A 22,708-nucleotide genomic window follows, 5' to 3' on the forward strand; every position below is an offset into this window, starting at 1 on the left:
TTCGCGTCACGAGCGAGAGAGGGAGAGGGAGGGAGTTGGGATCAATCCAGGGGAGAGTGGTTTCTGGATTGGGGTGAAGGGAGTTGGGGTCACGAGAGAGAGGGGTTGGGGTCAAATCGCTAGATTTTTTGCAAAAAAAACCCCTTGCAGCTCACTTGAAAACACACGGAGGCGGAATGCGGACGCATTTATGCGTACTAGAAATGGACTCTATATATATATATGAGAGAGAGAGAAATGGGTATACTTGGTACCAAGCACAAAAAGTTGTGTTTGATAGTGAGGTGTCATAATCTCCTCCACTCATTCAAATGGTTGCATATCATCATCCACTCCTCAACACATATGAATGTGGTCCCCCATTTGAATGAGTGGAGGGGATTGTGCTACCTCACTACCAAGCACAAAATTTGTGCTTGGTACCAAGCATACCCATATTATATATATGGGAAAGTGTGATTCTAAGATGACACCTTAGATTCCCACCTAAGGACGCGGCCTAAAATCACATCATTCCCTAATTATTTTTTCTGATCCACTCCGTTGAACTTGATCTACACGTTCTTAAACCTAAAGATACCAATTTTGGGGTGAGTCCATCGTGTTTTGACCCTTCATCCACTCGTCGTAATTTTGACGGTTTTGAATGAATAGAACTTTTTGCACGGCTCAACAAAGGGTCAAAACACGACGGATTAACCCCAAAATTGGTGTGTTTGGGTTTAAGAACGTGTAGATCAAGTTCAACGAGCCGGCATCGCGGAAACAAATTAGGAATGATGGTGATTTCTAGGCCGAACGCTCCTTAGCGTCGCGGAATCTAAGGTGTCACCTTAGAATCACTTTTCCCTTATATATATATATATATATATATATATATATATATACTATATATATATATATATATATATATATATAATATATATATATATATTATATATAAAAGAAGAAATATGTGGTTTGCCTCACTACCAAGCACAAAATTTGTGCTTGGTACCAAGCATACTCATATTTTCATATATATTTATGAGAAATCATAGGTATGGTTGGTAGTGATGCTGTCAATTCGCCCACCCACTCATTACCCATGATGAATGTGGTCTCACATTTGAATGAGTGCGAGGGAGATGTGACACCTCACTACCAAGCCATAACTTTTTGTGCTTGGTACCATAACATACGCATATCTCTCTCTCTCTCTCTCTCTCTATATATATATATATATCATATATATATATTATATATATATATATATATATATATATATATATTATATATATATATATATATATATATATATATATATGTGAGAAAAATGTGTATGTTTGGTACCAAGCCATAAAAATTATGGCCTGCCCCTTAGTAATGAGGGTTCTCATTCTCATCCACTCATCTGTCATTCTAACGAACTCCCCAACTATGTTGAGGTCACGTGCGGCCCGATTTTATATGAGTAGAGGCGGAATGCTGCGCACGTCACTTACCAAGCATCATTTTTATGCTTCGGTACCAAGCATACTCATCTCTCTCTCTCTCTTCTCTCATATATATATATATATATATATATTATATATATATACTATATTATATATATATATATATATATATATATATATATATATATGATATATATATATATAATATATAATATATACTTTCTTTCTGAAGTTTTTCATTTTGGATATACTTTTTAATTTTTATAAATTGTTTTCTCATTTAACTTGCTTTTCGATTTTTTTTCTTATATATAATATATTATATATATATATATATATATATATATATATATATATATATAAAAGAAGTTTAGATTTTATGACAAGACACAATGACGCTCAGGTTAAATTTTTAGACTTTATACTCTACGTTTCAATGCGGTTTATGAGATTTTTGAATAGTTCAAGGGTTACATTAGTCTCTTAAATTATTGAAAACACTATTAGGTCCCCAGATTCTTATATCTTGCTACAAACTCTTGATTGGAGGTTTTTATTTATAAAACTTATGAAATTAAATTGGGGATTTATTAGCAATTTTAATTCTTTGAGGAGAAATTTCAAATAATTTATAAAAATTGAGGAATTTAATAATAATTCCAATGATTCGAGAGACAATTATTAAATTTTAAGATATTAATATACAAAAGGGACCTAAGGGGCGTGTTTGGCAACACACCTAGAATGGGCAGGTCCTAGTCCACTTCTATCCTAAACTAGTTCTATCTAGTTTGGAATAGAAAAGGATGGTTTAAACTAGAACTAGTTTAGTAGTTATTATTCGACCTATAAAAACTGAAGCAATTCTTTTTTTTTTTTTTTTCCTTCTCTTTTTACCAAACAAGAAAGCAAGCAACAGTGTAACAAAACTAAACCTGCCCAAATTTAGACTGCCAAAACACACCCAAACGTTCTCTAGCTACAAAATTCAGGGGTTCTTATCAAATTCAACCAGCAAGAACCCTACTCCCCACACTGGAGTCTTCCCTCTGGCAGAGACTCACACCGGTTCCCCCATCAAACAAAAATTTATGTGCACAACAGTAAACAATGAGAGGAGAAATACGGAAGATACGGTGGGTCCACAAGCAGGCATCATTTCGGTCGTTGGTTTTTTTACGCTTACGCTGCGGTGACAAGACCACGCAAACCAATACCCCCCAAAAACCACGGCCCACCTTAAAACAAACCAGCCCACAATATTTTCAACTAAAACCACTCTCTTTCTCTCTCCCCTTTCCCTCTCTACAGCAAGAAAACAAACAGTAGATGAACAGCGACTAGGGTTTCTTCAGAGAGAGAAGGGAAGAGTCCAGGACCTGAAACGTGGCAGGCTTTTTTTTTTGAAGTATTGTTATGCGGTTGTGGGACTGCGACTGAGCAGAGTGAAAAGGTCCGGGAGCTACATTATATGTTATGTACCAAGGGGCTCTGCTGCTCTTCTTTCGAGATCGTACTTGAGTCCCCTATGTAAAAATTTGTCCTTGGTTATCAGACTATTAGCTGACTAAACTAGTACTTGTAGACTAATCACAGTGTATATATGTTACTTCCCAGGAAAAAAAAATATTGTGAAATTATTTTCATTAACCATTTAGCCACTCTATTAGTAGAGTAGAATTACATTTGTAGTCTTAGATTAGGAGAGCAAGTTATGTTCTGATACAAGTCTGAACGTGATCCTATGAGATTTGGATTTTGCAAGAAAAAAGAGGCTTTAAGATAAGAAAAATGTCTCAAGAACCCCCAAAATAGGGGACCTAGAGTGGGACATGTGATGTGTCACCTCTCTGTCCCGTGATGCACTGTTCATGAACAGTACATCACCGGACAGAGAGGTGACACATCACATGTCCCATACAAGATCCCCTATTTTGTCCCGTGATGCACTGTTCATAAACAGTACATTACGGGACAGAGATGTGACACCTCACATGTCCCATACAGGATCCTCTATTTTGCGGTCACTGTACGTAACAGTACTCGTAAGATAACTTAAAAAGCTAAGCAAATCGATCCCCTTAAGTCACAAGATGATTTAGAGAGAGAGAGAGAGAGAGAGAGAGAGAGAGAGACCCGACATGGAAGGGTCAAGGTTATCAATCCGCGAGGGAGCTGTAGATCTAAGAGGTCGGAAGATACTGAGCTGGCAATGCAGTGTATACATACAGAGAGAGAGAGAAAACAATTACTAGAAAACCACACCATATGTGACCAAAATTTCTTTTAACAGCTTTGATTCATAATTAATTAAATATGTACATAAAATAATGAACAATTGTGATACAGAAGTCAATGATTGCAGCAGGAAAAGAATTATTATTTGTTAATCTACAATTAGAATAGCTCGTAGGGTGACTATAAGTCCCTAGTCAACTTCACTAATTCGCTTGTTGCAGCTTCTTCTAAACATGCAACGCATCTAGAAGCTTTTAAAAACATGCAAAAAAGAAAACGAACATATTAAGAAATACTGAAAACATCTAGAAGCTAGCTATTAAGAAATACGGAAAACTCAAAAAGGGGTCAGAATGCAATACCCATTTGGCAGCGTGCAATAGCTCTGCAATAAAACAGAAGACAAGGCCAGGGTCCCCCCAAAGGCCGCCTATCTTTGCGTTGGCCTTTTCCTCTATCTTTTTAGACCCTTGGTGTTTGCAAAGTGCTTAGAAGAGTTAAAGAGCTACAAAAAAGTGATTGAAATAAGATCAAATGAGGGCTAGCCATAGGTTTCTTTATATATATATATATATTTTTGTTGTTGTTGTGATTATATTTCGTGCGTTGAATCATCACAACAAAACGAGAGCACCTAAAAGTTTGAGTAAGGAGACAAGGCGAAGAAGCCAAGGAGGCAATGGACTAGAGTCCCTCTTACTGTCTAGTTACTCTTATTATTACTCACCCTAATGCTTAGCTCACACGTGGTTGATGTTTGATGGGAGATTGAGACTAGGTCGTCTTGTGACTACTCATTGCTCAATTTGAGTGATTACATGATAGGCCCATCTCTATCAAGGTGGCTAATTATATACGCAAGATTTGGAGTAATATGTTGGTATAATCTTTGGTTTTCTTGTATTCATGGGTATTCTAGAAGATCTAATTAACTTGGCGGCTCTTGAGCTCGGAGAAAGAGTCCAAGTTCTCGCAAAACCTTTTGTATGCAAGCTAGCGGTTCTAAACTTTACATGTAAGAAACAAGGAGATAAATGGATAATTAGCCCTTCAGTGCAAGGCTTTGAACCGTTTGCTCACATGCCAGGCTGTTCTCAAAAGATTCACATTCGAAAAATTATATATTTAGTACTCTTGTCGATATCAAAAGTTAGGTTGTGAGACTTATAGGGTAGATTTTGATGAGCTTAGGGTCACTTAATCTTTTTCAATGACTGGTTACTAAGCGAAAGAGAGCCTTGCATGCAAGCAACACGTTAGAGGACTGGAGTTGGATTCTTCGATGATTCCTCCGACGATCAAGTCAATAATGGTTTGAAGTGGAGGAAAAATAATTCTAGTGCAGAAATTGCATACCTTTGGACAATAAGTGTGTGCCTATTTTATCGAACCTATGAGGGCATTTATGTAGTTATGATTGAATCCATGCAGTCGGCTCAGTCAGACGATACCTTTATAGGTGTTGGTATTTAGTGAGTTCAAGTCACTCCTGTGATTGATATGATGCTGATAGAGGGTTTAAGGTGTTGGCGTGGTCCGTGGGTCATTAACACCCCAGCGGCGGTGCAATGATGACTCTAACCGTGTATTTAATATGAGAGTGACTAGCTGTCGTTGATGGGTTCGAGGCGGTGCAATGATGACTCTAACCGTGTATTTAATATGAGAGTGACTAGCTGTCGTTGATGGGTTCGAGATGTCGTTGATGGGTTCGAGATGCACCGCCTTTCGTCTTGGCTCTTTGAGGAGGTCAAGAAATATACGTCTTTTGATTCGGCCTTCATGATGTTCGGGCCGAGTTGGTGTATAATTTACTCGAGACAAGTGTCGCCTTCTGAAGTGATGATTAACACTTGCTTATTTCTATAATACAACAGCTCTAGACTTAATACGTTGATATATCAGAGAGAAAAATATCAAATTTATCACAATATATACATGGTATTTCAAGAGAGAGCCCTCAAATCAACGCAAGACATGAGAGATGTTGGATAGCATGTTCCTAATATGTTTCCTACTTTATTTTGGTAACAGTTTATTAGGATTCCTAATCTGTTTTGGTAACAGGTTATTGGGATTCCTAATTTGTTTTGGTAACAAGTTATTAGGATTCTTAATCTGTTTTGATTTGGGTTTTAGAAGTCCTAGTATGCTTTTGGTTTTAGGATTTCTATATATATAGGAACACGTGAGCAACGAAGGGGATATTTGGAGCACAGAAAAGAGGTATTTTCTGAACTATTGGTTAGGGTTTTGTTTGGAGAGACTTAGAGCTTTGTTGGTGAGATTAATTGGTGAGTTTGTGTGATTTTATAATCTCAGTTTGTATTCTTCTTCTTTATTAGTGAAAACATCATCCCCTTCTTGCCCCGTGGACGTAGGTAACTTGCCGAACCACGTTAAAATTGGTTGTTTGAGGTTGTGTCATTATTTTGGATTGTTTGGCCTTCTCTCAGCGTTTGTTTGATTTGGTCTCTCGAAGCACATCGGTTTGGTTTTGACTTCCGCCGCGCACAACAAATAGTATCAGAGCCTAACAAGAGATTAGATACTAATGTACTAGTCCATGAATCATCCTCTTCGCTCCTCACATCAGAATTGGACTGCATCGATAGTAATATGCATGCTCAACTAGTCGGTAAAATTTTGATAGATCATTATAGTGGACTGATCAGATTTTCTTTCTAGTACTCAGAAGCCTTTTAGCACTTTTTTTATATCACTATTAAAGTTGAGGACCACATTAACGTTATTCATGTATTTCAATTAGAATCAGTTTTCCCCCTAACAATTAAATCCAATTAGAATATGTTTAAGGGCTTGTTTGGATTGAGAGGAATAAGAGTGAAGGGGAGTTAGGGAAACCATTCACCTCCATTCACCTTGTTTGGGAACATTTAGAAGGTGAAGTTATTCACCCTAGTTCCCCTTGGTTCACCCCCTAATAGTATAAAATTTGTTACCCCTCAAATTGGGGTGTAACCAAGGGGAAATGAACTCCCTTCCCTTCCCTTCCATTCTCTCACCTAGTTTCCCTTAACTTCCTTTCACCCCCTACAAATCCAAACAGACTCTAAAGGAAAAAAGAAGAAAATACTAAAAATTCATCCCATGTGGAAGGAACTTTTTAATTTTTTCGGTAACTAATCTTGTCTTGTTACTGTTTAAGAGATTGCTACAATTTAGTTATTATTTAGAATTACAATTGTATATTAACCCTGATTCTAGTCATGTCGTTTTGAAATACACACTTCTAGACATTCATCTCATTGCAAGCAAACCATGATCAATAATACGCTGCTAAGGATACCAGTCAAAATTTACAGATTTTGCAGCGCACAAGTGCGCGCGAAAAAAAGAAAAAAAAATGGGGGGAAAAAGGAAAGAAAGAAAGAAAGAAAAAAGGCTGCAGATCGAGAGCTAGACCCACAGACTAAAACATCTCCAACAGCTTCCCCATTTCCTACTTTTGGAGAATATAGTTAGGTTTTTAGTCCAACAGATTCTCCATCTCATTCCCCAAAATAGGGATGGAGAAGAAAAAATAGGGATGCTTCCCCAAATCTGTAGCATTCTCCAAATTTTTGGAGGAAAAAAGAGATTCTTCAAAATGAGGAAGCTGTTGGAGTTTGTATAAAAATAATTAGAAGAAAATGACTTTTGCTTCCCCATTTTGGAGAAAATTTTAGAGAAGCTGTTGAAGATGCCCTAACAATACCGACCAAATATTAACCGGGCTTCTATAAAAAACATAAAATAATGATAATAATAACAATAATAATTAAACTCACGGGTCTCGATTTTTGCATACCTAACAAACCCACCACAAAATCGAAATCCATCAGGGATTTCAAAGAATCAAAATGGCAGCACGTTCGGATTGGATGGAAGGCCGCAGACGGGCCATTTTGTTTCCCCAGATGGGGGGTGTTGAGAAGGGAAGGATAACTAATCATAAAAGATGTTTGTCACTCTCTCATTACCATGGATCAACGATTTTCCTTTCCGTTTCCTTTACTCCCTAACATTATGAAATAAGTTCCCATAAATTCCCCTCGCTCAACACCCAAATAAGATATCACATTTTTCTTCTCCTTTTCTTCCTTCCGCTTCCCTAATTTATCTTCCCTTCCCTTCCCCTAGTAAACTCCCGAAAACTGTGTAAATGACACTTTACACTGGTGCTCTTCCTCACAGGGATTTCTTTCTGAACTGAAAGAGAAATTGGCCAAAAGCCACTCATCCTCTACCGAGAATTACTAAGAAGGCTCACAGTACAACTTTTCTAACATGCATCCAGCCCTCGACCTCTAAAAGATTTAAGCCCAGAACAATCAACCTACACAATGTACACATGCCTATACAAAGTCACGGTTCATAATACATGCGCACGTCCGCAGCGGTCACAATGGCCGGTTATTACACTAGCAAATCAGCATAGATAATTCAGCATAAAGAAATAAACACTCAGATCTTGAATGAACGCACCCACTAACCAGAACTTTCAATCCCAGGTTTATGAAAATATATAACTGTGATCATATAGTCGGAACCAGAACTCGACGCAAAATACATGATCCACTAATGAATAAACCTCAACCTTGTAAGCAGGAATTTAAGAGTAACAAGCTCCTAAACCACATGGAAAAAAAAAAGACATAATTACCAGGCATGTGAACTGCTCATCCTCGCCTGTGCACCGCAGCCTTTTAAACTTACAGGTTATGCTTAAAACAAATAGAACTCATTTGCTTTATGGAAAAATGTCAAAATAGATAATCAAGAAACGTGCAATTTGAAGACTTAGTACAGATTTGGCATTTCCAAAGCAGTACAGATTTGGCATTTCCAAAGCATATACTGTCTTAAAACACAACAGCTTGAGAATTAGCACATTCAGTTGCTAAGTAGCATGACACTATCAGCTAAAACGCATTAAACCATACGGCCCAACATTCACCAGATGTTCACACACTTTTCTAAACATCACCGAAACATACAGTCTTTAACCCAACAAGGAAAGGGTAAAAAGGATCACATCAGTTTTGAGAATTAGTCCTTTCTGATACTCAGTCGCATAATACTATCAAGCTAAAACACATAAAATCATAAGGTCCACCATCTACCCAATATATCCCCATCAGAGGATCAACTGAGAATAGCCAGCTTACCTAGCATAAGCACTGGACCGACGGCCATAGCTGCTTCTTTCTGGACTCCTATATGGAGAGTAAGACCGGTCTCTTCTTGATCTGCCTCCATAAGGTGATCGCCGAGGAGAATAATCGCGACTACCTCGGTAAGGTGAGCGCCTCGGTGACCTACGGTACCCACCACTATACTCTTCACGGCCATAGCCACCTCCACGATACCTACCACGATAGCCTAAAAGAGGCACGGATGATAATTTAGGATCTCACTAGGGCATAAGTATTCTTCCTGCCCAAACTTCTACAAACCAATGGGTCAAGCAAAACAGAGGTTAATTGCGGATAGAAACCCCTCTGCGGTTCTATTGGTGCACATAGACCCCCTGAGAGATCTTTTATGACTATTAAGAGTCAAAAAACTTCAGTCAGGGGGTCTATCCACACTTGGGCAATAATACATGGAGTCTAGCAACACCAACAGAACTGCAGGGGGTCTATCTGCAAGTGGGAGGTAGTACAGGGATATATCCACAACTAACAAAAATAACAGGTGGTTTAAGGTGTCTGAGTATACTTACTATCTCGGGTATTTTTCAGGCCAAGGTAGTTTCCAGGAGTAGGAGTGCGCGGTCGTTGCCTCTTTGACTGAATAAAATAACAATTACAAATTTAGCTTTCAAAAGCACCTATTAACCTAAGCAACTGGTTAAGGCACAAAAATTCGAGAGGAATCCCATGTAAAACAAATTTTATTAATTAAACAACTTTAACATAAACGCAGATAATATGGTTAAAGAAGGAAGCACTAAGGATCAGAGCAGTGAAGTTGTAAAGACGAAAGACTAACACCATGACATGGACAGGAACTGTCAATAAACGAATGTCGGGTGAGGTACCATAAATGCCCGATTAGAAGAGTTGCTAGTGTCCGTTGATTAGTTGTTGAGTGAATGCTGAGGTTGTTAAGTTGAACAAATTTGCTATTGTTTAGTTGATGTGATGCATGGAAAACCATTAGGCTGGCCATTCATCAAGCTGTATAGACTAAGTTGAGTTGGATGAATGGACTGAGCATCTTTGATTGCTGCCAACATAGCTGATGCAATAGCTTCTGAATATAACCAAAAACCTTCGAGTCAACCAAAATGAAATGGAAAAGGTTTTATTCTATGATCTTTACAACACTGTACCTTCTCCACAGTTATATGCCGACCCTCCAAAACCGAGTGATTAAGATATTTCACGCAGCGATCAGCATCTTCAATGGTGTCCATAGATATAAATGCAAAACCTCGGGAGATGCGAGTGCGTGGTTCCACAATCAGACGGCACTCAGCGACCTAAGTAAATTAATCCATTTAGGCACTGCTGCATCAATACACCAAAGTAATGAATTAATCCCAAGCTAACCTTTCCCTCTTTAGAAAAGTGATCTTCAAGGGCTCTTTCTGTGACTCTTGAGGAAAGACCTGTAACATAAAGGGTATTGCCAGGATTCGTCGGATCCACCCTGCTACCATGACAAAATTTCATTAAAAAAACAAAGATAATAACAAAAAGGGTTTATTTGAAATAGTCCCCCAAATCTTTCATTGTGAAATTTGTCCCCCAAATCTTTAAATGTTTTGAAGTTAGTCACCCAAATCTTGATGCTTTGAAATTAGTCCTCCAAATCTTGAAACTTTGAAATCAGTCTCCCAAATCTTTTAAATATTTTGAAACTAGTACTGCTAACTAGCAGGTGGTTGAAAGATTTAAGGGACTAATTTCAGAACAATTAATAGGCTGTTTGATAACCAGTATTTCATTTCTAATTCTAGAATTGGGCCAATTTCATTGTTTGGATTCAAAAGAATTTAAGACCCAGGAATTGGCATAATTCCACTAACATTCTAAATCCCTGCTTACAACCTGTCATGCAATTTCACTCGTTCTTATTTTAACTCTCGCGGCCCCGATCCTCTTGCAATTGCACTCTCTCCACTTCCACTCTCGAACGCTCTCTCCCCACTTCAACCAAAACCCTAGCCTTAGATCCGATCAACGACTCGCAAGCCCTAGTCTCTCCTCCGACGATCATCGACGATGGTGAGTTCCTCTCAATCCTTTATCTTCAGTTCCACCGAAACCCTAAACCCTGGATTCAAACTCTCCTCTTCCCCTATCAATTTATTTCTCTCTCGAGCTCCCTCTCGGTCCCCCCCCCCTGAAACCCTAACCCTAGGTCCAAAATTGGGAGTCTGTGATTCCAGCTTTCACCTCTCTTTTTCTTCTTCTCTTCGCCAACTTCGGTTAGGTTTCGACAACTTGATTGGTTATTATGATCTCCTATCATGTGACTGATCTAGTTCTCTCATTCTGACTCAATCAGTATGAGTTCCTCTTGCTCTTGTTGCTGTGGTCATTTTTTAAGTAACTGTTCTCTATCTGCATGCGTGAAAGATGATGCCTTTTTTTGAACTAATCTCTTTATTGTAGAATATCTTTGACCATGATTCATAAAAATTAGTATCGAATACATTTCCATTTGTTCAGAGATTTTGGCTTGTTCTCACCGCTAATAGTGATAGCAATACTATACTTACAACCAAATATCAGAGTGTATACTCCAATTTGCCATTTGATTGGGCTTGTATGTGAGTGCATCCTCTAAGTTTAATGCTTTAATCTAATATACGATAATTAATTGATGTACCTCAATGCCACAAAAATCCATAGCTTGGATAACTACCATATATTCAATCCGTGAAATGCAAGTCTGAAAGGCGTAGCTCTCGCTTTAATTTTGAGCTTCAAGTGATTCTTACTTTTGCTTATTACTTCTCTTTGTAACTTGTAATATGATTTTTTAAGTGCAAATTCATTATGAATTTCATGGAGCTTTTTAAGACTTTTTCGCTTATTTCGAGTATTGGAAGTAAAGCTAAACACTCGAGATCTGACACTAGCTTTAACATGTTTGTCGAAGATATCAGAGAAGGTGTGCTTGTAAGTATCAATACTTCCCTTTATTGTATATCATTACTATTTATACGGGAAACATGAAGGTTAATTTTTGAAAGGAGGACTAGTATTAATATGCTGAAATATACTAATATTAACTTTTAATCAGAAAAAATATCCTGAGAAGTCTCCAAATTCCTGAAAGTAGTATTAATATGTTCTCACATTTTGACAGGATATAGGCTGTCTTAAGTGCTTCATGTCTATGATTGTTGAAAAAGCTCAAAGGTGATTCATAACATAACATTGAAGTCATGACATATGCATGTTACTGACTGTGAGAAACCAATTTAGTGATTATCAATTTAATTCAGTTTCTTATGTATATGCACAGCAACTGCCAATGGATCTCGTAAGATTATTTAATCCATTTCTATGTTTTGATTTTCTGGTCAATAAAATCTAGTAATGGATTTACCACCATGTCACCTAGCAAGTTAGGTTACAAATATGGCCTTCAAAGATCTAAGTTTCTTGACTCTAGAATAATTTGACTCTGAACTTGTGCAAAACTCCCGAAAGTTCAGGGAGATTTTTTTTAAAATTACCCTTCTTTGCTCATATTAATTTTAGCCTCTGAACTTGTTTATGGAAGTTTACTTTGTGAGCTATTAGTGAACTATTACATGTTTATGTGACTATATACCTTAATGATTCCCAAAGTACTGGTTTCTATGAAAGCATTGGCCTTGACACGCTAAAGATTTTGATTTGCATATGATCATCGAGGTAAATATTGCTCATATATTTCAAGACATTTTACTAGTTTCCACACAAGATAGCACCCCATTAGGTGATGAAATACAAAACTCAATCTGGACATCTCAATCAACTCAGGTCTGCTAATTTTGTAGTTTTTCTTAGGGTTTCCAGCATTGTTGTTCTTCCTGTTCATTCTGAGGTCCCATTGAGGTCCCTGCTGCTATAACCTAAGTAGTGTTTTTCTAACTTTCTTTTTTAATTTACCCTATTCATGTAGTTGCCAACTTGCCATAGATTGATACTTCACTCAATGTTATCATGAACATTCTCTTGCTCTCTTTTTTCCTTCATTATTTAGTTATTTCAGTTCAAACATATACTAACGCAAGTCTATTATAATAGAAAGATATTTCTCTATTTGTCTTATAGTTTCCATAAATTGATATTTCGCACAATGGTCACTAACTAATTCTCATCTTTTCCTACATTGTTTGATGATTTACACAGATTGATATCAGTGTGAGAATGTTGAAGTACTAACCCTATCCTTACATAGACTAGTAGCTCAAAGTCTTCAACAACCACCAATTTTGCTCATGATGAGGATCAAGCTACACGAGTGTTCTCAAGAGCTATTGCAAGTGTTTTGATGAGGAAGTGAGCTTTGGAGGACGCTATCAAATACAGAGGAACCGAAAGTTGATGTGTAATGGAGAAATCAATTCAAGAGATAGATCCAAGAGAAGAAGAGAGTTGACGCAAGAGTACTTTAAGAGAAGCATCCAATTTTTGACCTTCCAAAATCGGTACTTTAATTTTTGTGTAAGTTGGAAATAGATATTTTGTATATAGACAATAATGGATTGTGATATCAAATGTTGGCATTTGTATTTTCGTGGAGTTTAAAATCCATGAGTACAAGTTTTTTGGGATTTTTTACTTTTTGAAATGATCTCATAAATGTAAGTCTTTTGGATAATATATGAGAAAGTGAATAAAAGCTTATTATTTAATGACAAGTCCTTTTCCTTCATCGTATTAATTCATTGCCTCCTATCTTTATCTTGATAAAGAGGAGCTTCGACAATGTGAATCAAGAGAAGCATATTGAAATATGAGTTGAAACAAACTAGGTAATCAAATTCAAATCTAAGAATTGAAATTCTAAACCTTCCCAAATAGAGAATTTGGAATTGAAAAAAAAAATTGGATTTGAAATTTTAGTCATTTCCAAACAAAAGAATTGGAATTGAATTCCAAATTTGAAATTCTAGAATTTCAAATAAAATCCTTGAATCCAAACGCAACCTAAAAGAATTGGGGACTAGTTTCAAAATATGACAATTTTGGGGGGCTAATTTCTAAAAATTTAGAAATTTGGTGGCCTAATGCCAAAATATCAAGATTTGGGGACTAATATTGAAAAAACCCTAACAAAATTTCAAGTAAGAACAGGCAATTACCTGCTTCGACTTCGAGACCGTGACCTTGACCTTGAAAAGGATCTACGTCTCGGAGATGGAGACCTGGAGTGGGACCGTCCTCGGGATCTGGGCCCAGGATGGGGAGACCTTGAAAGCGCCCTATGGCGGGGAGGAGATCGAGATTGGGACCGGCCACGAGATTGTGTCTTTGGATGAGGAGATGGTGACCTCGACATTGATCTTCGCCCCGGCTGGGGAGAGGGAGACCTCGACNTGGCTGTGACCTTTGGCGAGGAGATGGAGACCTCGAAAGGGACCGGCCCCTAACTGGAGACCTGGGGTGGGGAGATGGAGACCTGGACTGAGAATGTCCTCGAGGGTGCATCCTGGGGGCAGGAGACAGAGACCTTGAGTGGGATTGGCTCCGAGCTCTAGGCATTGAAGAGGATCTCGACCTTGAGTGCCTGAAAATAATACCAGGTTAACTAATGACACATATGGTGAAATCACAAAGCAAGTTAAACTGATAAATACACTTCACATTTAATCTGGAGTGCATCATTCATTAGGGAATAACAAGTATCAAACTGGGTTACATGATTAAGTTTAGAATGAGCTGCACTTCATCAGGTAATAACATCAGTTACACTTATATGTCTGTTAGAATTTCACCATTTCTGAATAAGAATAAATGCATTAAAGAAGAAAGTATGTTTGCCATTTCTCCCTCCCTCTTACCTCCAGCGGAGGCCACTTTGAGGTGGACACAGGCAATAATTTTTAATTGGGAAAATTAAAACAAATAAGTATGCACACATGAATACTCTCAGTCTTAAATAAAAAGCAATTAACATAATAATCAATTTGGAGTTTCATGAGGGACAGAAAGAGGGACCCAAATAAGAACTGATAATGTCAGATGAACCACAAAGGCTTGAAAAGAAAATCAGTAAGGCAATGTGGAGGGTCAAAATAGAAGTATGTATAGTTAAATGTAAATGAGGACTAACTTCAAACGATCAAACTGGAACCCTCACAGCAACGACACCGAACATGAAAAGTAACTACTCAAGAAAAGTACTGTGACAAACACTTCTAAGACTAAACAAGGTATAGACCAAAATTTTGCTCAAAGAGGCTATAAAATGAATTGAATAGGAGCACCATCTGAGAATAAAATCAATTGCTATATACTCATTTTACATGCAGGTCTATTGAACATATGGACTCAAGAAGAAATACCGCAAAGAGAATAAGATGATTAAACTGCACTCACAAGAATAAGAATTTACACATACAAATTGCCATAATCAAAATTTTTTAAGCTCCTTTCACTTTCTTCTATGGCTCATTGGCTCTTTACATATTCTTAGACGAGAGGAAATCGTCAGAAATCACTCACCTTAGTTTATCAATTTCACTTTCTTCAACTTCACCCTCTTATAACTAATGTATTCTCTCTATTGAATGGCCTGATGAGATGAATTGTAACCATTATTCTAGAGCAAATATTAGTCTGGCATTGGAAGTAGGGATGAGCACCAACTAAGAGGTTCCTAAATTGACATTTCTAGAAAGAGAAACCACAGAAATGGGCAAGGTGGCCCACCTTTCCAACAAGGCAAACATAGAATACCTAAGCAAATTGTAGGCAAGGGTAGCTGCTGCATGCTGAAGGTATATAAGAGTTTGTCTTACAAGAAAGCCCTGACATTAATCTGGCATCATACATAACAAGAGCTACAGGTTTATATGCTGCACCAATCAGAGTTACATAGCAATTACATATCAATTAGAAATTACTAATATTCGATCTTAATATATATACAGGTGTTACATTAAAGCGTCTACAGAATTAAAAGGCTGATTATCCCCAAGAAACAAAGTTGATCCATGAGAATCGCAGTGTCAAAAGGAAATAGTAAAAACCCACTGAACTTACCACCTGTCCAAGTTTCCTAAGTATGGCACAAAAAATCCAGAGAACTAGGATAACAAAGTGGATAAAACACACTACACTAAGCAACATAATGCATAACTTTTATGTGTCTGGTCATCTGCGGCATGCTAATGTGGACAACAAAGGTTGAAAAGTTTAACTGGTGTAATAATACCAGTCATGCATAGACTTGCAGTTTGAATGTGAACTGTTAAGCGAAAATTCTGCATCGTTATAAGTAACTAATGGCAAGTCAACAAGAATTTCTAGTATTGAGTTAACAGCAGTTCAAAATCACAGGATGCTTTCATGTACAACATGAGTGTATGTCGATCGTGAATCTGAGGGCAGCAAGTATGTTCTATCTAATGCTGATTCTTTTCAAGTATTCAACATGTTGGACACTCAAGCACACTTAGGGAACTTCTCAAACACCCAAATGACACTAAAAATAAAAGACTACCTATATGTCACAGGTGGCTAGTATCTTGGAGCTTTTATATGGAAGACAATAATATCTAGAGTACCAAGTAAACTTCAAAGCTTAGTTTGTCACGCTCCTAATCAATTGCTCTAGCAGATGGTCAATACATATATGGTTGTGCACATGTTTGCATGCATGAGTACAGAATACACCTATGTGCCTATATCATACTTTTGATAGGTACCCACAGGACGCCTAGAGATTTTGAAAAAATCATGTGTTAATGTAACACCGGTGGGCTTCCAGTGGTGTTGGTTTGTGTTTCAAAGTTCGCATGATTCTGTAAATTGCAAATTTTATAGCAGTTTTTATATGAAAGACAATAATATATAGAGCATCAAGTAAACTTCAAAGCTTATTTTGTCACACTCCTAATCAATTGCCCTAGCAGATAGTCAATACATACATGGTTGCGCACATGTTTGCATGCATGACTACGGAATACACCTATGTACCTATATCATACTTTTGACGGGTACCACAGGACGCCAGAGATTTTGACACACAAGTCCTGTTCATCTAACACCGGTTAGGCTTCCAATGGTGTTGGTATGTGTCTCACCTTTCGTAGAGTTCACATGATTCTGTCAATTGCAAAATTTATAGGAGACTGAAATGAGGAACTGACAGACGCAAGGCACTTAAGTAGAAAACTAGCCTGTTAAAATATACACAAGAATGAGAATGAGACTGAAGAGACGTCCATACAACTGTTTTAGGTTGAACTATAAAGATAGAAAAAAATATAAAAACTGAACCACATGTACTTCTCGGTGTAGAAAACGATGCATTTAATGTTCAACAACAAGTTAGCTCTGACCACTTCAGTTTCATACTTTCCTTGTATGTCTATGTTTTTATTTCTAAAATAATTATTGTTGAAGAGAGCTTTCTTACAGAATATTTCATATTTACATAAAGCTTGCATAATTCATGTACATAATCTAATCCAGATATCTTCTGGATCCCAAGGGGATCATTTGACAGTGTAGGTCATAACCCAGTAGCACCAGCAGGGAAAGGTCTAGCAAAAAGTTCAAGTCTGCACATATGAAATTGCAAATTAAAATCAACAGGATAGCTTAGGAGGGAGAATGACATATTCATTACATGATACTCTCAATCATTACAAAATCAAATACATTGTGTTCAGTTCATGTTTATGACATCATCTTTACACCTAACTGACCCCGCATTGATCTTACATTACAGTAGTCAACATTCGCTCACAAGCTAAGGGTGTGTTTGGCAACTCCAGAAAACTAGTACCAATGGATGCAACCTTGGCCCAAAAGCTAGTTTTTAGTTCGGTAACAATTGGGCCAAGGTTGAACTAGTTTTATTTTGTTCAAATTCTAACCTTTGAAGCAGTTTTCTTATGGACCAATCCCTACTTGGACTAACTTTGGCCTAGTTAAAGGAAAATTAGACCTGGCCTAGATTCTCCTATGTAATTTTCCTTTAGGTATCTAGGCACCTAACCAAGCAATAAATTCATTAGGTAGTGAAAATCAAAAAGGCAGATGCTTAGGGTAGCCACCAGCAGATGAATTGCATGCAGTTAATGGATTTAGGACTACAGATGGCTATATCATAACAGCTAGGCACCTTGAAGGCAGTCGGAAGATTTTAATCTATACTACATATTAAGAGAACCCCCTTTTGCTTTATGTGAGCCACATTTTTAGAATGCCAAAAATACCCTCACTTGGAAAAATACTAACAAAATGCCCTCACACTTTGAAAAATCTAAGGAAATGCTCTCACACTTCGAAAAAATCTAAGGAAATGCCCTCACAATCCGAAAACCATGCTGTAGTTGCATATAAATTCAAAGATAGTAACACTTGTAATGTGACCTTACACCAAAAAAAGCAGAAGTTCCACATTTTCACTCCAATAGATCCCACTTATAGTAGTGGCATTCACAATAAGTGCTATTTAAAAACCACCAGACACACCTGCAAGGTCCAATTGGATAGTGTAGGCATCAAGGCTCGCAAACTAAGAAAAATGAAATTGAGGCTTGCAAACCAAATATCTTATAAACCAAGCAATTTATACTCATATTGACACCTAATTGTAATGTTTCATCTCTTTTTTCAACAAAGGCTCATGTGGACACCTAACTCATTTGAGCATTCATCTTGTCATTTAATCATTTGACCCCCCACCCCACCTCTTTCTCAACCATATCTGATTTATGCAAGTTTATCTCGTGATCACCCTTGCCAAGCCATATATCACAAATCCATACATCTCTAACAAATCTGAAATCAATTGGCAATTTACAGAATTTTGGATTCATTACTTTTTCATTAAATTTGTCTAGTAATCTCGAACATCTGCATAGTCATTCTTATTTACACATTAACATGTATTATTCTTCAACCATATTATTCCACTCCATCAATTAATATATTTTTTATACTACTTCATAGTGCAAGTCATGTGCATCATTATTTAATACCATTTTGATATTTAAAAATATTACCCTTTGGATCCCCAAAAAAATTATCAAAAACCAAACATCTTAAAAATAAAAAGCCAGCTCATTTCGTAGTCCACATTCCATATGTTTTAATCTTCAACTTTCATTCAGTGAGGTTATTACATTCTCACCCTCTTAACTTTGACCTCAAAGTTTACATACATTTTCATTCAAAAAGATGGGGACATCTTTCCTTTCTTCTTCTTGTTCACAGGTTGCTCTTCATAAGGATGGTATTTCAGTGCGACCTTTGCTAATGAGAATTTATGAGATCACGTAGGAAGAACTGAAAGATCTGAAAAGTAAATTGATTGCTCCATATATGTCATATTTTCATCGTGTTTGAGCAGCTTGATGTTTATCGGGTTTGATCGGCTCATAATCCAAGATGTGAGATGGATTAGATTTGTTTTCTAAACATAGACATATAGAAATACACACTAATATCACAGAAGGATGGAGGTAGGACTATTCTGTATTCTACATATCCAACTTTAAAGCACAACTTGTCACTCCCCCAGGGTCAAATAGTTAAACAATAACATGAAGGCTCAAATACATTAGATGTCAACAAGAGTGATCATTGAAAAAAGGAGATGAGGGGCAACGGTTAGGTGTCAACATAAGTGCAAATTGCTTGCTTTGTAAGATGTTTGGCTTGCAAGCTCTCATTCATTTTGCTTAGCCTACAAGCCTTGACGCACATACTATCCAATCGGATCATGGGGCAGGACAACCACATACTCCAAAGAAGATCATTTGCACTCTATTTCAAAACCTAACACCACTTACCTTGTGAACCTCTATAACTACAAGAAACAAGGTAATTCTTGAACTAATTGGCAACCTATGTTGCATGGATATGGATATGGGTACAGGTTCGGGTACGGGACATGGCAAATATGTAGAAAGCAAGGTACAAGGACACAACAATATAAATATTTATGTACACATGTATTATATATTGGAATTAATAATTTATATGAGAACAATGATGAGAATTAAATTACTATAACATTTTTATGCTTCTTTTATTATGAGCTTTATATATTGGAAAATCACTAGTTTCTAAACTAGACATCCAAACGACCCTTCAAAATAACAATTTGGGACCTAAACTATGCCCAACAAGTTTCAAGAAGTGGATGTGAAGTGTAAGATATATGTCCAATAAATGTATGACAAGTGTTTTAAGCAACATGTATTGAACAATTGAATATATGCCCACATAAATGTATGCATATATGCAAGGAGTGTCCAAGGGGTTTAGGTACGAATACGTGTACGGGTACGACTTCAGATTAGAAGTACCCACGTAACATAGTTCATAGCACATATTTCTTGTCTATGCAGACAACTATGTGTTTTCTTCAATATCATTGACAAGTATGAGCATATTCTTCAAAATGATGTCAACCATCCAGCTTTATTATGCACCTTATAAGCTACTTGACCAAGGTTGCAATAAAGTTCATCATTCCCTTAGTGGTGCTTATATGTGTATCTCTTTATAAGGGGAAAATACTAGTTCAATAACACGCAATTACATGCTATGCATCAGAATATGATAATATTTTCAAGTTTAATGCTCGCATGTTAGTACAATGTTAGTGCTTGGTGAAAATGATGAGAGATGAACAAAGTCCACTTCAAGTCGGTGAATACGGCATTGATATTTACATGTTAATACAAACTATTATCGCTTATATATCTTGTATTGTTTTGCTAGACAACTCGGAAACAAATGTCTAGATCAGTGTTGATTTTGACATATATCAAATGATGATTTTTCCCGAAAAACTGCTTGATCCTTATGAAGGAGGTCAACTCCTAGTCTAATTACCATGATTAGTTAATAATTTCACTCCCTCTTTTTCCTTTCCATTCTTCATTTCCTTCATAGAACCATTAATTTCATCTTTTTAACCAACATTTACCAAGAAAAGAGCATGTTAAATGTGCCCTCCACTTGATTTTGCATTCCTTTGCAATTTCTTCTTTTCTTTACATGTTTTTCACTCTATTCTTCCTTCTTTCCTAATCAATTTCCTTTGTATTGAATTCTCTTGTACCCTGACATGTTCATGAAGAAATCCACTATTCACATGATCCAAAGTGATCCCAAGATTATGACTATGTTTGGCAAACCGTATGTCGTGGAACCTTATAAGTGAACCTCCTTATAAGTAAAAGGATGTTTCGAGGAGCTTATTTTTTGTCAAAGAAGGTTTCCCTAGTTTCTCTATATCTACATGTTTAGTGACAATTCAAATATGCTTATCTTTTAAGCCTCATTAAAAGGTTGGTGTTTTCCAACTTTTGAAAACTAGCTTATAAGCTCATCTAAATGAGCTAAAATTTGACCAACCAGCTGGGTTTTATACTCATACAAGTTCTGTGCATGTTTAACATGATCATGAAAGCCAAAATCACCAAAAGCTATGACAGGTTATAATTTCTTTTTTTTAACTCGCAAACACCCTTTAAATCCCCTTTGTAAGAGGGAAAAATAATCCTTTGTCACACGATAAGTAAACCTCCTTTGTAAGAGGGCAAAACAATCTTTTGTGCAGGCTGCAGCAGTAAGAAAATCTCTTTATAAGGCTAAAAAAAATTGGCAAAATCCCCAACTTATCATTTTCCTATTTATAAGGGGAAATGAGTAAAAATTAAAATTGAGCTCTTCGATCTTATATAAGGGAAAACACACTTATATAACTAAAATAAGTGAGTTCCCTCTATATCTATCAAGTAACAGACATATTCATCGACAGATTCCAAATTAAAAGCAGTACCTAAGAATACAAAAAGATCTGAAAAAAAATAACATTTTAACAGCGTAAACCCTAAAATTGCTAACATAGGACACCAAATCTTCATTACTCCAACCCAAATCATACAAAACTCTCATGAAGCAATCAAATACCTTACAACAGCGCAATGCAACCTTCATTTAATCACATAAACAAATAAAAGGGAGTAAATTGATGGATCTTCAAAAATTACGGCATGCTACCAATATTCTAAGTACATAAACCCAAAAATTCTAAGAAATAAAAAAAAAATCAGCACACCAGACGAGCAGAACGGAAACCTAGAGGATGAGAAGCGAAAGGAGATTAGGGTTTACCTCCTCCGCGGAGAATCAGCCTGCGAGAAAGACGATATCAAAAGATGCGTTAGGTTTAGGGCTTGTAAAAGAGATAAAATTGGGGAGGGAGAGGGAAATCGAAGAAGATAAAATACCATTTTCTACGGGGATCGAAGCGATTAAAAGGGAAACTGACGGGGGCTAGGGTTTTCGATTTTGGATTTGCGACAGGAGGAGTTGGGGGATTGGACATGTCAAATAGCGTTCGGTGCATCTGAGTCGGGTCGGGTGGTAGAACGCAGCTCACGGACCCGATACATTGGATGGATTGAGTTTTGCCATTCGAACGAGGCTCGCTACATTTTTGGGCATGTGTGTAAATATGGAGGAAATAATATAACGAATATATAACTTCGAAAAACGAGCACGTAAGAAATTTTTAATACTTTATCAGGAAAAAAAAAATTAATAGGTTTTGTTAACAAGTGCCCCCGCTGGTTAAGAGTCATTAACTAGTCTCGATGATGTGTTCTAAAATAGCGTTTAAGTGCATGACTGATGTGTGGGGCATGCAAATGGCGAACCTAAGGGCCTGTTTGGATTCATAGGGGGTGAAGGGAAGTTAAGGGAAACTGAGTGAAGGAAAGGGAAGAGAATTCTCTTCCCCTTGGTTACACCCCAATTTGGGGGGTAACAATTTTTATACTATTAGGGGGTGAACCAAGGTGAATGGAGGTGAATTAACTTCAC

At 37.0% G+C, this 22,708-nt stretch overlaps 1 protein-coding gene across 2 annotated transcripts; it reads right to left on the reverse strand.

Moving 5' to 3' along the window:
- On the reverse strand, positions 8,495 to 22,208 carry LOC109848795 (serine/arginine-rich splicing factor SR45a). Of its 2 annotated transcripts, none has more exons than XM_020418466.1 (7): positions 22,114 to 22,208; positions 21,998 to 22,017; positions 13,993 to 14,417; positions 10,235 to 10,337; positions 10,015 to 10,164; positions 9,403 to 9,469; positions 8,495 to 9,059 (listed from the first exon to the last, which is right to left on the reverse strand). In XM_020418466.1, exons 3-7 carry the CDS (start codon positions 14,187 to 14,189, stop codon positions 8,842 to 8,844), a joined length of 735 nt encoding a protein of 244 aa, XP_020274055.1. In that variant the 5' UTR covers positions 14,190 to 14,417; positions 21,998 to 22,017; positions 22,114 to 22,208; the 3' UTR covers positions 8,495 to 8,841. The 2 variants fall into 2 exon arrangements, with proteins under 2 accessions (XP_020274055.1, XP_020274056.1); XM_020418467.1 differs by having other exon boundaries at positions 10,235 to 10,334; positions 22,114 to 22,206.

Source organism: Asparagus officinalis, chromosome 7 (genome assembly GCF_001876935.1).
Source record: "Asparagus officinalis chromosome 7, Aspof.V1, whole genome shotgun sequence".
NCBI classification, from domain to species: Eukaryota; Viridiplantae; Streptophyta; class Magnoliopsida; order Asparagales; family Asparagaceae; genus Asparagus; species Asparagus officinalis.

What these genes read in the sequence shown, in the direction of transcription:
- LOC109848795 (XM_020418466.1), bottom strand. Translation starts at nt 14,189, where the DNA reads ATGTCGAGGTCACCATCTCCTCATCCAAAGACACAATCTCGTGGCCGG. An exon ending in ACTTTTCTAAAGAGGGAAAG is followed by an intron (nt 10,165 to 10,234) that starts GTTAGCTTGGGA and finishes TAATTTACTTAG; the next exon opens with GTCGCTGAGTGCCGTCTGAT. An exon ending in CCTGAAAAATACCCGAGATA is followed by an intron (nt 9,060 to 9,402) that starts GTAAGTATACTC and finishes TGCCTCTTTTAG; the next exon opens with GCTATCGTGGTAGGTATCGT.